Source organism: Pimephales promelas, chromosome 13 (assembly GCF_988280905.1).
Source record: "Pimephales promelas chromosome 13, fPimPro1.hap1.1, whole genome shotgun sequence".
Lineage (NCBI taxonomy): Eukaryota > Metazoa > Chordata > Actinopteri > Cypriniformes > Leuciscidae > Pimephales > Pimephales promelas.
The window spans coordinates 14112883-14132846 of record NC_142781.1 but is presented as its reverse complement, the minus strand read 5'-3'; the positions used below and the strand labels follow the sequence as shown (position 1 = coordinate 14132846).

At 36.9% G+C, this 19964-nt stretch overlaps 1 protein-coding gene across 2 annotated transcripts in view; it reads right to left on the bottom strand.

Annotated features, from left to right (window-relative positions):
* The window catches only part of ralgps2 (Ral GEF with PH domain and SH3 binding motif 2), a 126559-nt gene that overhangs the window by 46715 nt on the left and 59880 nt on the right, over positions 1 to 19964 (bottom strand). For both annotated transcript variants that reach the window (XM_039693518.2, XM_039693519.2), the window contains exons 7-9: positions 13265 to 13354; positions 13084 to 13176; positions 7943 to 8069 (exon numbers count right to left, since the gene is read on the bottom strand). In XM_039693518.2, the coding sequence (XP_039549452.1) occupies positions 7943 to 8069; positions 13084 to 13176; positions 13265 to 13354 (310 nt within the window). The remainder of the gene's footprint in view (positions 1 to 7942; positions 8070 to 13083; positions 13177 to 13264; positions 13355 to 19964) is intronic.

Genomic DNA, 19964 nt, shown 5'->3' with positions numbered 1-19964 from the left:
GGAGGACTACAGCACATAGAGACAATGAAAAACACATTTCAGCCATCACGAATGGAGGCGAGAGAGACCGAGCCGAGAGAGAGAAAAAGAGGGATCCAGAGGGAAAGAGAGAGAGATGGAGACAAAAGAGCAAGACATTCCTTCCATATAAAGTGCTTAGGTTACAGCCCCACAAAAGTGTATTTCATAAAAGTTATGCCTCCCTGTTCCCGGTTTCCCCAGCGGGACTATCTTTCAAACCGTCCTGGATCACTCATAGCCAAGCATCAAATCCTATCGGGAGAACACGGACACACACACACTCAGAGAGGAGAGAGAGACCCTGGCAGATAAAATTATGCGAGCAGCCTCTATCGGTTCTATCTGTTTCCCAACATGCATCACCTCACGGGACACCAATCACAGGCTTTCGCACTATCCTGGACGTGGCACATGAGAGAAAAATACTCACGCTTAGACAACAAGTGCAGTCTCCATCAGAATGTAATTTTCATTTGTCTCATAAAAGTTTTTCGAATACAAAGGCTGACGGTCATTAAAATCATCAACCGTGATGACTTGTGGAAAATTAAGAAAAAACAAAAGTGGGAAATGTAAATTTTGGTATCACATGCTCTTACTTTCAGAAATGTCATGCAGGGCGATTCATGTCCCAGAAGTCATTCTTTACTAAATTAATCTGAACTCATGAATCTGTTTGATAAAAAAAAAACGCATAACGTAATAAAAAAAGTAAATGAAACCTGAAGAAATATAAATAAATGCTAATTCAAAATATTATTAAAACACATTAACAAAACAAAAGAACAGTATCATTGATCAAATTCTATGATATTGATGTGATTCATTTTAAATACATTGTTTATCATTGTCTAATAACTGATATTGCGACTTATATTGATATTGATATTACGACTAACATTTTACAGAACTGCATTTTGGGTAAGATTATTATGAAAGGGTATTATTATATAAATTATAAATATTTAAATTTAAATATTAATATTTAAAGTTAAATTGCAAATTTAATGCAAGTTTCATTGTTCCATTTAAATACCCTATCAACAGCCCCAATGTAAACTTTGTGTGTGTGTGTGTGTGTGTGCGCGCGAGTTGATGGGAGTTCCAGACAGTGTCTATGCAGGGGGTGCTGGCATTTTGTGAGTGTTTTCTTTGATGGGTATGTTTAGGGGTAGGGTTAGTGTAAGGGGATAGTATATACAGTTTGTACAGTATAAAAAAAAATCATAATGTCTATGGAAAGTCCCCATAAAACATGACAACACAATGTGTGTGTTCTGTGGTTGTCTGGTGGCCAAGTGGTAAAACTGAGCCAATAGGAAGCGGTATGAGAATTGGGGGAACATTTTCATCCACACAGCAAACAATGGTTTAGATCAGTGAACATTCACAAGGTTCACAGACTCAGTCTACACTCTACACACACACACACACCTATGTGCATCCAGCTGGAAGCTTTAATCTGATCCCGTCTTTTCAGTAGGAAAATCCGGTTATAACAAAACACACAAACCATTTGGACACTGACCCGATCCATTACCACATCTTCCTCTCAAAAGCCTTCAAGCCAGTTTCTCACATTCACACTGTGAAGAAGCCGTCTGGATGTGTTCAGAGCCCATCCCCTCACCTGAGCGCTTTCATAACACACCACAAATCACTGACTCTGATAGCCAAAGCAGAAGTGAAAAGACCAAAGGGAGAATTCACCGACAATGAGTTAGGGTCGCTTATATGCATAGTCTGTGTAGCTTTAGTACCCGAAGATTATGCGCATCATTTGCATGGGATAACACATCTTGCAAGCCAGTCCTGAGTACTAGGCTGTGACTCAGACGCAGATGAAGACTACCATAAATTAGCTGGAACTGTACAACATCAATCCAGGCACATTCACTAGATCCTGTGACACATCCAGCTCTGGCTCCAGCTTCATATATCCTACTCAAAATGATGGCCATCGCCAGATACACGCAATTCAAAAAGACAATTTAATCTTTATAACCAACACATTAATGTGATGAATTATTAAATAAACATGTAGAGCTAATTAATAAATGAGGAAACTAACTAGGAAATCATGTAAACAGGAAAGGATCAAACGGTGTGAAAATGAAACTGAAAAATTGTGAAACAGTGAAAAACTGAACATAGGCTAATCGTTACAATTTGACAAGTATTTTAAATTATAACTAGATGGTATGTATTTAACTAAATGTAAATGGATGGTGTTTACATTAGGACTGCCCTATTTTTTTAGATTTTTCCCCATTTTCAAAAATGAAATTCAGGCCCTGAATGAATGTCTGTAAAATTGTGATTGGAGCATCCATATAAATAATTCTACATGATTAAAAGTAGGCTTCAAATAGATCGGTATCGGCACATACTTCTCCCTGTGAAGTTTCCAAAATTCCCCCCAAAAATTCCTGATCGGATCACCCTAATGCTACGTTCACACCGGACGTGAATAGCGTGTCAAATTCGTGTCTACCGCGTCTAGTTTGACGCTTGACCACTTTGTGTTAATTTGCGCGTCAAGAGCGAAACTGGCGCACGCAAAATCAAAAGTTTGAAGGGAAATTTACGCGCATCTCGTACGTCAAAATCGATCTTTTTCTATGTTTATCGAGCATTTTGATGACCTGTTGTCCTGCATCGGAGCGAGGATCACCCTCGCCCTCATCCACCTCATCTAGCTGTCATTTATTTTTGTTTTGATGATAAATAGAGCCAGCTTTCAAAAGTTATTAACCTGTCCTGTGATTTTTTTTTTCTCTTTCACATCCAGACACGAACTTATGCACATGCATGTTGGTTGTCTTTACATCATAATACTATTTCATATAATCTAGATATGGAATGAATAACATTCAATACAAAATGAACATATCTCGTTTATTAAAATAAAGAATCCCACCATGCATTTAGTCATATTACAAAATAATTTATTAAAGCATCCACATCCTTCGCCACGTGAGCAAGTAGCTAGGCCCCCGTATTGGTTAACACGGCGTGACATGACGCCAACGCGTGAATGCACAAATGGCACTAACTAAATCATGCGCGAATGAGGCGTATTTGCGTCTTCCGCGCCGCGCTCTACGCCTCATTCGTGCCGCAGGTATTCTTTAAGTGTGTAACTCGTCTTTGCATTGACTTAACATTGAAATATTTCGTGCCTGACGCGCTATTCGCGTCCGGTGTGAACGCACCATTAGGCCCTGTGTCCACCAAAGCTATTTTAATGCGCATGTTTTCAATGGGAGTGCCACGTTTTTTAAACGCCATGAGCGTAACAAGGCGCTGAAAGTTTTTACACGCTGAAGCACTGAGAGCTTGGCTTGGCTTCACTGGTCGCTGAGAATTGAAAATCAGAATATCCGCAGCACAGTTTACTTGTAACTGATTTTGCATTTAATTTGTTTCATACAAAAAATTATTTTTCATTCCTTTTGTTCAGTTAGCTCTGCTGGTTGATGTCGTTGTACAGAAATAATTGTGTGACAGTTGATCGGTGTGGTATTACCACCCGCCCCATCGCGTCTCTGTTATGTGCACGCACACTGCACTTCCGTGCTTCAGAATTCTGTCTTTTGCATTCCTTCAATATTACATTCTTTTTTATAAATGTATATCAAAAAAAGTTTTTTCGATTTTTGACATTTGTTAATGGATTCAGAATCGTCCACGTCCGCATCGCCATGCATCTAAGAATCGATTTTTTCCCCACCCCCACCAATTCCTTTGGATTTTTTTTTTTCGGCAACTAACCGACTAATTCAAATTTGGTCAACTAAGCCTCTTTTCTCATGAACTAACATTTGGTTGACTATTAGGGGGCAGCTTTAGTTAATATAAATATGTATATTTGTGTTTTTAGCACACTTCCAATGTTCTGTTGAAGAACATCCAGCGGGTCAAAATGAAGAGTTTGATTAGTACGGCCAAGTCTGAAGAACACAAGAGGTCCTCCAATTCTGTGCCTTAAATTCCTCCATCTTTTCTTTGAGGAAAGTGACTGGCAGTTCTTTATTGCAGTTTAGACCTCAAGTTGCACAAGACAGCAGTATTTTCCTCTCTGTGTTCCAGAGAGCTTAGGAGTCCTCCAGCCCCGTACCAAACACATCAGACAAATATGTATGCACACAGTCAGTCTTGGTTCTGTTAATTTAAAGTTCATTTATGGGATAATTCACCCCAAAAATATCATCATATACACCTCATGTCATTACAGTTTACTTGTAACTGATTTCGCATATAATTTGTTTCATTCTAAAAAATTATCATTCATCCATTTTGTTTGGTTAGCTCTGCTGGTTGATGTCGTTGTACAGAAAGAATGTTGTGACAGTTGATCGGTGTGGTATTAGTCCCGCCCCTCCTCCACTGTGATTGGACGGCTGGGTAAAAAGTGACAGTGATGAGCGCTGCGTTTTATCCAAAGTTGAACATTTTTCAACTCTCAGCGACCAGTAGAAAACGCTGAGCGTTTCACGTTCAGCGTAAAAAAAAACGCTCAGCGCCGCCCCGTTACGCTCATGGCATTTAAAAAACGCGGCGCTCACATTGAAAACAATTGAAAACGTACGCCAGGCGCGTGGAAAAACGCTTTGGTGGACACACGGTCTTACTTTCACTGTATGGTGGTGGGAATGCAGACAAGTGGTGAAAATCAAACTATTGATGTTGTTTATATGTCTATATGGTGTTTTGAATATGCTTTAAGGTAAATCATGTATACATTCATAAGTCAACATCATTGTTGAGTATTTTCTCTTTAAAACTGCAGTGAACCAAAGACAGTCGCAAAAATGTGGTTTGGTTACAAGGTAGTTTGTGACGTGAGAAACACCAGTGATTTCAATCAGGTCAGCGGGCGATCGTCAACGAGAGGATCTCTGAGCTGGTGTGAGTCAGTGGAGGCGGGGCTAATTTGCATATTCATAGAACCATGTATACTAAATGAGGCAAGGGTGTTGAGTTACAGTCAAGGTATTTTAAAGCATGATGATTTCCAAAAATCTTTTTGATTTTTTATTTGTCATTTTGGTGATCAAAGATGAGTTTAAAGGGATACAATAATTGACTACGAGGGGACTTTAATATCCTTGCACTGTTGAGTACGTTTTAGTCCAGTTTGATAACATTAACTAGCATTTTCAGATAAATTAAAAAATCTTCTATGGGTCACAATGACAAAACAACGGAAGGGTTAAATATCATCTTCTGTGATCTTTTGTGTTGTGTGTGAGTAAATGATCAATGAATTTGAAATTCAGACATAACAACACTACAACTTAGACAATGAAATTAGGATATCAGTCGATAACCAATATGGTTCAGAATATATTGTGCATCCTTAGATGTTAATTTAATACACTAACCAAGTCACCTAGCCCAGAGGTCTTCAACCATGCTCCTGGAGACCCATTGCCTCGCAAAGTTTATATCCAACCTGATTTTCAAGCAATCCTGAAGAGCTTGATTAGCTGGTTCAGGAGTGTTTGATATTGGTCAGAGGTGTATTCTGCATGCCAGAGCAGTGCAGGAACCCAGGAGCAGGTTTGAAGACCTCTGACCTAAACATATATGGAGAGAACACATTGAAGAGAAGCAGAGCGAAGGAAAGCTTGTAAATATCTCTCACACTATGACCAGCTCTGATTTATTCATTCCTCACTTATACGGTTTCATAATCAAGCATATGTATGAGAACTGTGCCAAAAAGATACAAGAAATCCACCTCGTCTAAGAAGAATTTGATGAAAGTAAAGAGTCCAAACATGCACATTTTTCAGGTCACTCAAAATAAATAGTTTGCAATTTGCTCAAGACAGAGTTTGTGCTACCAGTTAAAAAAAAGAAAGAAGACAAGTAAAAACACTGAAAAACACTGGTTAATAGCTCAGCAGCGTCTCCCATTGCCCATCTGAGCTCTAAACGCCCTGAATAAAGCAGGACTGGGACTGTGTTCAGATGATGATGTAACTCCAACACGTATATACAGGGCATAACAGCTGATGATGCCAGTCTTATAAAAGAGTATTATAAGTATGGCACTAAGCAACAGAAATGTTTGTAATGGAGTGCATGAATGAACATGTTTTGATAACCTTGTAGGGATGACATTTAGCTAAACCATCTTTATACTACAAAGGCAGCAAAACTACAAACTTATTTTTTATTTTTAACATTGATAAGACATGGCATCAAATCATCATATTAGACTGATTTCTGAAGGCTCGTGTGACACTAATGACTGGAGTAATGATACCGATATTCAGCTTTGCATCACATGGATAAATTACATGTTAAAACAGTCAAATAGAAAGCATTTTTAATTGTAATATTACTTCACGATATTACAGTTTGTTTGATCAATGATGACTTTCATTAGTTTCTGATTTGATTATGTTTATTTGTTGTTCATGTCTGTGTATTTCTACCCTTAGTTGCGTGTAATCTTAGTTTTACTTGATCAAGGTTGATAGCTTTTCCTGTGTACCTTGAATATTGTGATTAAAGACTTGGGGCCAGAATTACTAACAGCTTGCACCAGCACAAACACTCTTTTGGCGTTAAAAAACAAACAAAAAAAACTAGTCAGGATTTACTAAAGACACGCAGAGAAAAATAAGCACTGAAAAGTATTTTTGCGACTGATCTTTTTACAAATCCATTGTAGGAGTGTCCCTTTCAGACACAAAATGCATGGGTGGAGAGAGTAGGGATGCAAATTATCAATTAATTCATAAATCATTAGTTGATCAACCGATTAACGATTAACTGATAAGCGCCTATTTTCCTGAGAATGTAAATTTCTCACGGTATCAATTTAACATAAAAAGCTAAATATTACTTATATACTGAATAAAAATGCATGTTATATTGCTCAATTGATGTTTTATTGTAACAGTTGGGATACGTCACAGAATAATGGCATTTATGTAGTTTAACTAAATAAATTACGCATAGAAAATTCAAATACATAAAAAATAATTGTGCGCTGGCTCACGTGTTGCATGTGAAATATTAAGCAACATAAAATATGTTTTATCCCTTAGGGGTCTGAGCTGTTTTTTAGGTCCTGGAGGTGTTCTTTGTGCTTTTCTCTGTTACTTGTGACATTTTCATGGCTAAATTATTATTACACTGTATTCAGCACAAACTCTGCTACAATAATATGTCAGCAACATGTATGTAAAATGTTGTAGTTTTGAGATAATGTTGTTTATGCGTGGTTTGTGAAAAAAAAGTCACTGAAATAAGATCATAAAACCCATACTTTCTTTTTTGACGCCTCAAGTTTGAGTCGTCTCTCTCGCGTGAGAACATCGTGTCACGTTTGCAATGTTCAATTAGCCGACAATTAATTTAATCGAGTAAATTCTCGTCGACAATTAATCCATAACCGATTAATCAATTAATCGATAATAATGGTTTATTAACCATTTGCATCCCAAGTGGAGATGGTGATTTACTAAGGTTTGCAGTTTTGCACTAGTCAATTTAATGGTATTTGTGCCGTTACTTAAACTTAAACCAGCAAATCTTAAACCAGACGCTAATTTTGTGCTGGTCATCATTAGGGCTGGGCAATAAAACAATAACAATAATTGTTGCAATAGAATTTTCCCCGATAAAACAATATCAAGAGTTCTAAAAATGTTCGATGTTAATGCGGCAAAAGCGTAACGAAATTCATTTGAAAGGCAAATTCAAGAACACAAATGGGCGAATATCTAAACAAGAAAAAATGGTTTAAAATGGGATAATTTAATTAAAAACTCATTAAAATGTGTGTGTGTGAAGATGTATTTATAACTGCATTATATTATTACGAACGGCAGATTAGAAAAGATCCTCCCCACAAGGCTATGTTTATGTGTGTTCAAAAGAGAGAGAAAAGAAAAAATACCCAGATACGGGATGCAGGATGTCATGCTCTGGCTGCTGATGAAATCTCTCAAGCGTTTATAGTTGTCTTCTTTAGACATCAGATATTCCAGCCTCTCAAATGTGGCCTTGTCCTTCCGACTTAAAAGCTGTGGGAAAGAGAGCAAGAGAGAGCACACTTGTGACAAAAACAATAAACAAGTATACAGGTCTGTAACAACACAAAATCATCTGTTTGTGTGTTTTATCAAGTCTGCATGTGTTTCTAGACACGCAAACGTTTAGTAAATCATCATGAACAATTCGGTCTCTAACAACAAATCTCAAGAGAGCCAGTTTTTAGTATCTGTGCTTATCATCTGCATCATAATCATTCACAGTTAGTGTGATCCTAGTTTGTTATCCATTCATCAACCACTTGGCAGAGCAAACGTAAATGTCGGGACAGGCGTAAAATATCTCCACCTGAACAAAACAAAAGGGAAATGAAACTAATGTTTAGTGTTTCAGAATGTTCTTAGCAAAAACAAAAGTGGGGGAAACAAAGACAGAAAAGAGAGATAAGATTAAATAAGAGCTCTACAAACAAAGGGAAATTTGATGGCGCAGAAATTAAACCCAGAGTCCTTAACAGGAAATTCCAACAAACTTAACCAAATTAAGAGCTACCTGATGTGACCTCTCACGCAAACACACTCCAGCTCTCCAAAACCCTTCTGTTTGCAGGTCTGTGTGGGGATGAAATTTCTGCAAATGTCCCCAGAAACATAGCAAAACCACTTTTTTTTAGGAAGTTTGTGAAAGGACTGAGGCTTTCGAAACAGATGCAGGAACAATTAGGGTGCATCATATCGCTCTCCAAATAAGCGTCCTGCAGAACTCCTCTGTCGCACAAAAAACTAAAAGTAAATAAAACCCAGAGAAACTGGTATTGTGATGTTCTGAATAGTCACAGCTGAAATCTTGGACATACCGTGTGAATACTGTATGAATACTTTCACCATATTCGTCACCGGTTTTGATGTTATCACTGTGTGATGCGTTAAAAGGAGTAGTTCACTTTTATATAAAAAAAAAAAGTGTAAATTTTATAAGCGCAAATGCTCACCTTGCTCTGTTCTGTGATGCGCGTTCGTGACTCTCCTGTTTAAACTCGTTCACCAAAATGAACGGATCTTTTTTCGAGACATTTGGTTCATTCAACGAACAAAATGAACGAAATGACGCGAAAAAAGATTCGTTCATTTTGATGAGTACTGATAAAAGACGCTTGAGCCGTCACTTGAACAACGAACAGCGCTGGCCCAAATGCACTCTGGAATATGGACTTTGATCAATTAAATCCGTATGTACTGCATTGCCATTAATGGCTGTATAGATGGTTACAGTCGTTACATTCTGTGGATGGAGGAGTACACAACCAATAACGACCCTCAAGTAATAGCCAGTTAGATTCTTCATAAAAACAATTAGCCTAATGGCATAGGAGGGTGTCCCGAGAGTTCCGCATGGACATGGGGACCGAAAATGGTAGTGTGGCAGCAATACAAAGGTTTTTACAAAGTAACCATGGAGACAGTATCTCGAAACACAACTTTATTCTCGAAATTTAAATAGGTTTTTTTTTTCCCGAAACACAACTTTATTCTCGAAATTTAATGAGTTTGTTCTCAAGATTGTATTTCGACTTTTTTCTCTAAATTTGACGAGTTTTTTTTCTCGAAACACAACAACTTTATTCTCGATATTTAATGAGTTTATTCTCAAGATTGTACTTCGACTTTTTTTCTCTAAATTTAAGGAATTAAATATTGCATTATAATGACTTTAATCTCGATATTTAATGAGTTTATTCTCACGATTGTATTTCGACTATTTCTCTAAATTTAACGAGTTTTTTCTTGGAACACAACAACTTCATTCTCGATAGTTAATTAGTTTATTCTCAAGATTGTACTTTGACTTTTTTCTCTAAATTTAACGAGTTAAATCTCGCATTATGACTTAAATTTCGATATTTAATGAGTTTATTCTCAAGATTGTATTTCGACTATTTCTCTAAATTTAACAAGTTTTTTCTTGAAACACAACAACTTTATTCTCGATATTTAATTAGTTTATTCTCAAGATTGTACTTCGACTTTTTTCTCTAAATTTAACGAGTTAAATCTCGCATTATAATGACTTTAATCTCAAGATTGTATTTCGAATTTTTTTCTCTAAATTTAATGAGTTTTTTTCTCGAAACGCAACAACTTTATTCTCGATATTTAATGAGTTTATTCTCAAGATTGTACTTCGACTTTTTTTTCCTCTAAATTTGAGTTAAATCTTCCATTATAATGACTTTAATCTCGATATTTAATTAGTTTATTCTCAAGATTGTATTTAGACTATTTCTCTAAATTTAACGAGTTTTTTTCTTGAAACACAACAACTTTATTCTCGATTTTTAATGAGTTTATTCTCAAGATTGTACTTCGACATTTTTTCTCTAAATTTAACGAGTTAATTCTTGCATTACAATGACTTTAATCTCGATATTTAATGAGTTTATTCTCAAGATTGTATTTAGACTTTTTTCTTGAAATTTAACAAGTTTAATCACGCATTATAATGGCAAGGTGGTTTTATTTTTTTTTATTATTGCTTGGCCCTAATCCTCTTCTGTAGGGGTGAGTAAATTATCAGCAAAAGTTTTTTAAAGTGAACTACTCCTTTAAGAGGGAAGGAAGGAAAACCATTTGAAATCTGTTATGAGCAAATCTGTAAAACCTGATTGGAATTGTATTTCAAAATCACCAATTCAATTGGGTGGGAGAGTGCAAAAAAAAGGGGGGGTCTGAATGGGCAGACCAAAAATCACCACACTAAAAAAAAATATGGGATTCAATATCTAATTTAAACTTGTACATTTAGGTCAGTAATCGCAATCAATTTGAGACACTAGACAAGTTTTTAATCCACTTTTTCCCTGTTCTGTTATTGACAAAGGGAAGTTTGCAAAAACGTCCTGTCTACAGTCTGTCTACCCAATTTGCCCGTGAACGGTAAAATGGTGTGCATAATGACATCATCCATAAAAAACTGTATCACAAAAGTTTTAGTGCATCACAAAAGAAATCTGCCTGTGTAAACTCAGAATAAATTTAATTTACCCTTTAAAATTACAGAGAAAAAGTTCTTTGATGGGAGCAACATACAGACGCGGACTGTCATACAACAAAGCATTTGTTTGCGTTCAAGCCCTTTTTACTCGATATCTATTTTTTTATCTATTTATTTATTTAGTAAGTGTTTCCAAAAAAAAAATAATAATAAACCCCCCCCCCCCCCCCACCTTGGATGGAAACTTGGCTATTCATCATCCAAATTCATTTGTACAGATTTCTGTTCTTCCTCTGAAGCACAAGACGTTCTTTGGATCATTTTCAAAGCATGCCAGATGATACAATATATCATGGAAAATAATTGTACTCATTCGCAAAAATTGCCAAATAAAAGTAGTATGTTGAGCCCACGACATAGGATAGTGTGTGTTTGGCAATGTCTGAGGAAAGCTACTCAAAGAAGCCATGGAAAACATAGATCTGAAAAAAAGCGGGGGAGAGGAATATTCCAGTTATGTAAAAGACTGAAAAGGGTACACTAGAGACAGCATTGAGGAGGAGGAGGATGCTGGCTGTGACTGAAGACAAGACAAGGTTTCCAAAGGAGAGACAGATGCATAAAGCTATTGGATAGCCTTATACAAGTTCACCACGGTAACCATAGTTTCCCTCAAAATACTAATAAATACTGCTTGCACATGCAAAAGTCACCACCACAGTGCTAGGATGTTGTTGGTAGCTGCCAGGGCATTGTTATGGGGCTTCTAAAATGCATATCAGGGCATTACTTTGCAGTCTGTAAGCTGTTCTGGATGGTTTTAGTGCCTTCTATGAGGTTGCTAGGGGGTTTCAGGTGGTGGTTTCTTACTGGCCAAGGCCATTTAAACATCGAATAAATGACAGACTTTTAATTTTAGTTTTTATGGTTTTACAGTAGCAACGATAAAAAGGCACTTTGCTATGACACTTTTCATAAAACAGTCTCATAAAAAAAGCAAGCAATTAAACAAATGTCCAAATTGCCACTATGAAAACATGCTTGGTCAGCAGATTCTTATACATCAAAATGTAACATTTACAAGAGTGAGCATTTCCAAACCCTTGAGGGTTTTTTTTCTGAAGGAAACCTGCTAAAGAAAACTATGCTAATTATGCTAATGAATGTTAGCAACCCAAGTAAAGCACAGATGCTCAACCACAGATTGATTTGTGAGTAAACACACTGTAAAGTAACTAAAAACCCAAGCAACAGGTGTTAGTTTTATAGATAGTTGGCCCATTTTATAGTAGAAACAGACAAATGTTTTGAAAACCTCAGTATTAGCTTTAGCATTAGCAGTCTATTGAACTTTAAAGAAAATTAAGCGTTAAAGATCATAAGAATATTGTTAACATTAATCTTTCCCTTCTTAGAGAGAATTTTCATTCAAACACTCAACATTTTTATGCTATTTTAATTAATTCTAAAGGCAAAAAAAAAAAATGAAGGGTGTCATGTTTGGAAATTGAAATGGTTGAATTCCAGTAAAGACTAAAAAGGGGGAAAACTAAACAGAGTTGCTTGTTGTTCATCAGTCTGAGTATTGGAAAGTAACAGCTCAAGGTTTTGTAGTGATTCATATGTTAGCAGTTTCCAGCACTCATCAATAACTAACTGAAGTTGTGTGTTGGAAGCCTGCATAATTTCACAACCTGTAAACAACTTGAAAACTGAGTCGAAAGAAATCTGGGCCCATGCAGCATCTGGGTTGGACAGAATAATGAATAAACCAAGAACCCAACTGACCAAACAGACACACAATGCTTTGAGATTTATATATATATATATATATATATATATATGTATATATATATAAATATATATATTCATTCTGTATATTAGATGCAACAAGAAACCAGCAGATATTGTAATACATTTTAACTTTATGAAAATATTGATGCATTATAATGTACATTACGCATAAATGCATTATACACAAGGCCTTTAAGTGTTACCGTAAAATGTAGCTAGTAATATAAAAATGTGTCAAATGGAGCATATTAAATAACTCACAGCCCAGGTCTTGGAGAGCCTGAAGATAGGGGCGCTCTGTAAAGCAGATACTACCGCCATCACGGCATGGAGACTATTCATGTCACATAGTTTCTGCAGGAAGAGAGAAAAAAGCTTAACAACACATACAAATACAATCACTTAAGTAGAAGCACATTTGTGCTGTACGGAGACTTTTTACCTTTGCTGTTCTGATATAGAGGCTCAAAACTTCTGCTCTGATCTTCAGGGTTTGAGCATGAAGAATCTCCCTCACGACCCAGAAACTCACCTAACATTAGACAAAACCATAAGAGACATTGATAACTGATCAATACTGCCATAGACAAGACATTTCTCGGTACTGTCACAATTAAAATGTACATAAAAATGTACATTATCACTGTGAAGCTGCTTTGATACAATCTGTATTGTAAAAAGCGCTATATAAATAAATGTGACTTGACATAACCCTAAGTTTTTCCATATATGCAGAGACACTGCACCAGTGGGGTTATATGCCTATAACAGCAAAACATCTGATATAGAACAGATGAGAGTATTGTGATCTGTTCATCTGTTGGTGTTATCGTTAAATAGTTTTGACATCAAGTAGTAAACAGGAAGAGAAGAGACGAGACAAGAAGAAAACAAGTAGTGTAGATGGATGAGACTTGAAGAGAAGAGACAAGTTGAGGGACAAAATGAAGAAGAAAAAAACCTTGGTGAGACAAGAGTAGAACGAGTGGAAAGAAAGAATGAAAATAAACGTAATGAGACAAAAAAAAAGATTTAGAGGAGACAAGATAAGATGATACAAGAACGAGAGAAGCTGATATGAGAACCAAAGAGAAGAGATGCAGGAAGAAATAGAAGAGGCAAGAGAATATAGAGACAATACAAGATGAGAAATTAAAGAGCATATTGCAGGTAAAAAAAAAAAAATCGAAATTTATAGATAACCTTGTATGAAAATACCATATGAAAAGATAACCTTGTATGAAAATACCATATGAAAAGTTAATGCAGGATTTAAAATGTTTTAAAACAACATAAGGGCACTAATTTAGAAGATAAAGTGAGCGTTTCTTGGACTGCTAGTAAAAACGGCTTTTTTTTCAACATCGCATCATTTGACGTCATATCAGGGAGCCGCAGCCTCGGCTCAGTGAGAGCAGGCTGGTGTTCAGTGAGAGCGCTCGTCAGTCAGTGTGCTTTCGTTAGTTTTTGCATTTTAATTTATCATCGTCATGGTAAATTATTGTGTTTGTGGAGATTGCAAAAACTCCAGCCTGTCAGGACTTCAAGATCGAGTCCACAAGTTTCCATTACAATAAAAGTGACTGTGCAATAGCCTATCTTTCGTTCCTGGTGCGGTTTGAGCAGGTGAAGAGACGGGATTTCTCCTCTCGGCTCGGAAAACACGGTCGTGTGTAGCGTTCACTTCAGATCAAATGAGCATCCCGGCAATATGATGGAGTTCAACATGGTATGCCGAAGCAAGAATATTGATCGTGGTATACTACCAATGGCATCAAATAGTGTTATATAGGTAACTTAGTCATGTCATGCCCTAAATAAAACTTGTAATTGAAAAACAAAATTGGTTGTTTAAATACTCAAATCTTTAATGTTCTGTTTGTTATAACCAAGGTGAAAAATATGTATTAAAAATTTACCCGAGTATAGCCTATGCTTTTAGTATAGAAATATACTCAAGTAAAGTTTTTATACATTTAATAGTAAATAAATCTACCCTAAACATACTAATGTCTGCTGGCCTGTTATAGGATCATAATAATCTGTACAATATTGTGAGCACAGTGTGTATCGTTAGCGAACGTGTATACTATAAGCACGTCTCTCACCTAAAAGGCACCTGTCCTGTTCTCCACTGGTTCTCCTCACATCACAGCTCAATTTTTCTCTGACCATTCTGTCTGACATTATCCTGGCCTGTCCCTGATCTCTTTAGCATAGCAGGCTCATAACTTTATGGCTTGATCCGTCATACGAGTATTTCCTCAGCGTCCGAAATGTCATTGCGATTCATTGTTTTCCTGTTGTGTGAATCGACCGCTCTCCCGCTCATTGCGTCACGCCCGCCACGCCCATTTTCAGACGCGGAAGTAAAATTTTCTCACAAAAACGACTGCAGAAGCTTCTGTGGCGTGTTTATACGTATATTTTAAAGAAAATCTAGTTCCTACATTGTTTTTCTATGCATTGACTCGTTGGGTCCTCTAACCTGCAATATGCCCTTTAAGAGAATGAGAGGAGAAGACAAGCATGAAAAAAAGGACAAGATGACAATGAATGAGGAAAAGAGACAAGGAGCAAATGCAATTAAAGGAGGTGAGACAAGTGAATGAGGAACAGAGGAAGAGAGACCATATGAGACAAGGGGAGACCATGTGGAGAAGAGGATGACAGGAGATGAGATTGGAAACTGGAAGAAAGACAAGAAAATAATAGACTAAGAGATTAGAAGAAAGGAGATGAGACGAGAATACAAGAGAACTGACTAAAAGGAGACAAGAAAAACAAGAGGTTGATATGAATTAAGACAAGACGAGACGTGAACGAGAGGAGAAAAGAACCGAAGCAAGAAGCAAATAAAGGAAAATAAGAGAGGATTAAACAGGAGGAGAAGAGACATCATTATTTAAGGTTCAGACGTTATGTAATTGCAGACATGGATTGTTGGAACATCACTCTTCATCTCGACCAACCCCTGCCAACCTCATGCCCCCATTTCCATTTCTCCGGTTGATTTTCCAGTCCCTTCCTCTCCCCCCGTTCTTTCCCACATGTCTGATACTGGGACACACACACAATGAAGTCATTGTTTCACCATCTCCCCTGCTGTGTGTTCCCGCGTTTGTTGTTGCGAGATTGGATCGCAGCATCTCTGGATAAAGCCCGAATGCCTCAAACCAGTGGAAACGATTGAAATCTAATGACTAATGAAAAGGCAGCACAGCACTGCAAACACACAAGCACAGCGCAAAAACTCCATCTCACTCACACACACACAAGTAAACCTGCATTACACACAAGGAAATATTTTTTTTTTGTCTGATTTTGAGCCTCTATATGTAAAACCTGTTCCCACATACTTAATTAGAAAATGCCATCTCCACAATCCTTTCATTATATAAAGCCAACAGACTTTATGCAGATTTCTCCAGCAAAATATAACCATATGTGCCTCATTTTGAACATCTGCTAGAGGGTAATCTGTAAGGTCTGTCTGTGTGTGCATGTGTTTTTTTCCCGAGTTGGCTTCTTTTATTTCCTACATTGAGGAGATATATAAATGCACTCCATATTTGTGCATGACGGACCAATTTGTTGGCTAAAACAGTTTGTGTGCGAGTCTTTAAAGTGGGGTGTATGGGGTCTAACCGGAGAGAAAAAACTGAAAATTGGAAAACATATTTACGGAGAGAGCAACTTCCAGTGTTTATAATGATACAGACATTAACATTTTATTTTACACAATCACAGTGAACAACACAGTACAACTGAACCAAACATATAACTGATTAAACTGCTGAACACCCCCTGAGAATTAGGTTAACAAATCTAGAATTATAGCATTTATTTTTATTATTTTTCGAGAGAGGTGAGATTCGTACCTGGGTGATTCTTCAACTATGGTACTCTTTGAGCTAGACAGTTTCAGAAAATAAAAACATTTCTACAAACAGTTTTTTAGTATCAGTTGGTTTCTCAATCTGTCTATAAACCATCCCTTAAGTTGGGTGTGATGATTTGTATTGAATAATATATATATATATATATATATATATATATATATATATATAGGCATTTTTATCTGACAGCCCAAGAAAACGCCCAAGGTCTCTTATTTACCAAAAATATTGTAGAAATAATAAATAATAAAATATATCTTACTACCTTAACTTAATTAATTGTATGTTTTTTGTTTTTACATTAACGTTTTAGTATAGCCCAAAATAATTTCCTGTTTAGCCCGAACAATGTCATTTCCACCACAGCCTGTCTTTACCACCACAATGAACACCGTGGTGGAAATGACTGTGGCGGAAATGACATTTCCCCCCTTTTCCACTAAAATATCATGCTATGTTAGCCTGTTAATATTAGTTTTACAGTTAGCATTAAATATACACAAATTACACATTATTAAATAAAATTTATCCATTTATTTTTACGTCCATGTGAAATATGAGCCGTTTGGAAATGACGGCCAATTAACATATTCTCAGTTTTAGTCATATTTACCTTGATTTTTCGTCTTTTCGTTACCCCCTAAAGAGATCACCCTTTCACCCAGCCATGTGTTCACTGTGGAGTTTCTATTGCTATGGTTACTAAGTATTCAAACCTAAAACAATGAGCCCAGGATTCTATTTTGTACAGTGTGGCGGAAATGACAGTGAACCCAAGGGACAAGGGTTCTACTTATGAAAAATATAAGAAAATGTGAATAAATATTACAATATATAATATGTATAATTGAAATGCACCCCTTAACGGTTGACGTCACAGAAAAAATTGTGGTGCGCAGTGCGCATGTCGGGGTCAGAAAAGTTCATTCCATCGTGCTGTAACCATAGTTTAAACCAGCAACCAGAGAATTTCTCGTCGACATGCCTACTTGTTGCGTCGATAAATACTAACATGCCTACTATGATTTTTGTTTTATGTATTTTTTACATAGGCTATGTACACTGTGCATGCTTGTTCTAACCGTGTGTTGTGTCTTAATGAGTTTTTTTTTTTTTTTTTTTTTTACATCCCGCACTGACGCGATTTCCACGCATCTCAGCGATAATTGGTGAAATGACAGACACACGTTTAGTTTAGCAAGAATGACCCTGGAGGAAAGGTGACGGATGCTGGGTAAGTGATTAGTAGCCTAGTCGTGACAGTTTTCTAGGGAAATATAACCATCAAGTCAATTAGTCTACAGTGCATCTGTCTCCAATATGATAAATAATTAACGTTACCCTGCCATGCAGGTGCGATTTGCAGTATGGATGTAGCCTTCCCGCTTGTTGATCACGATCCAGGCTTTGTACATAAAGGTCTTTTTCCCCTGGCGCTGGCTCGGTAAAACCTCCGCTTTTAACACACAAAAGTCATCGCTTATATCGCTGTATAAAACCGATTTTGACACAATATCATGCCGGTCTATAGCCGCGCCATTTTTCTGACCCCATGCTGCGCGCGCACCCAACAGAGGATTCCAATGTGTACAAACATTGAAGGGGTCTATAGACATTATTTTATAATTTGTACTTAAAATCTACATTATTTAAATATTTAATTTAGAATTAAGCGTGGTTGAAGGTACAAAGTCTGGCTTAGGGACAGGGGGAAAACGGTAAAAATCATGCATAAAAGGCCTCATATTATATAATAAAAAGAATGATTGAGCCATGATATTTTTTTTTATAAATTCTCCTTAGGGTGAAGTAAGTCTGACAAAACCAAAAAAGAAGAAATGTTTTTTAGATTTTATTATTTCATCCAGGGACAAGAAATGTACCATAGTTAAAGAATCACCCACCTGCATCTTTCTCTCTCTACTCATGAAGCTGTGACTTTATTTACTTCAAAATAGCGACGTAACCCATTCATTGCTGAGAAATATAATGTAGTGATTCAGTAGTGATTCTAGCAAGTTATTTTATTACTGAAAGTCGTGTGGATATGTGCTAAATAACTACTAAAAGATGACTAAGCCATAATTTACATGATGAACTATCAACTAACAATTACATGACAAATCCACAGATGATCAGCTTACTAATGAAATATAACAAAACTACTGGTGTAACAAAAACCACACAGACATGAATATAAAATATAATCTCACATATAAACAAACACAGTTTGCTGTTAGGTGAAATTAGATTCCAGCTAACTTTGCAGGTCTGTTCTCGCCTATGCAAGCATCATCCTTCAGAAAGTACATTTGTGTTGGCAGGCGAGTGCGTCACGTGTGGGTTCCTGAACAGCCGTTTTAGCCATTTTGAGGATGTACATTGAGAAAAATTTCCACAGAACACAAATTCCTCGATGATTTTCTCATATTTCTTACAGTGCTGGCCATATTATCAGGGAAGAGAGTCGGGAAGATTTTGAGGTGTAAGAAACAACTTCTGCTTTGCTTATAAACTTTATTCAATGATAATTCCCTTCTGGTTACACACTGTCAGCTTCTGCCAATAATGAAGCAACGATTGCACACACTCAGAGGGGGCCACATATTTCTTCAAAGGCCAACTGGATCAAGTCAGTGTTTCCCAAAACCGGTGTGTTTCCAACATCTTTACTCAGACCTCAGAGCAGCGATAACCTTAACATCCAATCTCCTGCTCACATTAGAGCCAAAATGTCAGTGCATGTCCAGTTTCCCCTAAAAGTCGCTGTGACATCACATAGTCGCAAAGTGTGTTGTGTTAGCAACGAGTCCAAATTCTGTTAACAAGAACCTTGACAGCGACGTAATTTTCCATCCTAGCCAATCCAAGGCAATAAAGTCAAGCGACTTAGGCCAGAAACACACTCATTGGCAAACACAGGCGCTAATGATCAGCCAGCACATTACAAGCATGCCAGGTTGGGAAGTTGAGCCACTACGGAGGCCTGCACCACTCGTGACCTGAACGCTAAACCCGACCAACCCTTTTCTGCACTTTGATGCCTAATCCCTTTAACACAAAAATCCCTTGGAAACCTTATTTTCCCTTTGAAATATTTACACTCATTTCATTTGAAACGAACCAACTCTTGAATGCATGTAGCCACAGAATAAACAAACATGTTCCTTGCCGTAGTAAAACCTGCAGACCAAAGAGCTATCCGAGTATAATTTTGGTTAGAAAAATTAGAGACGTAATATT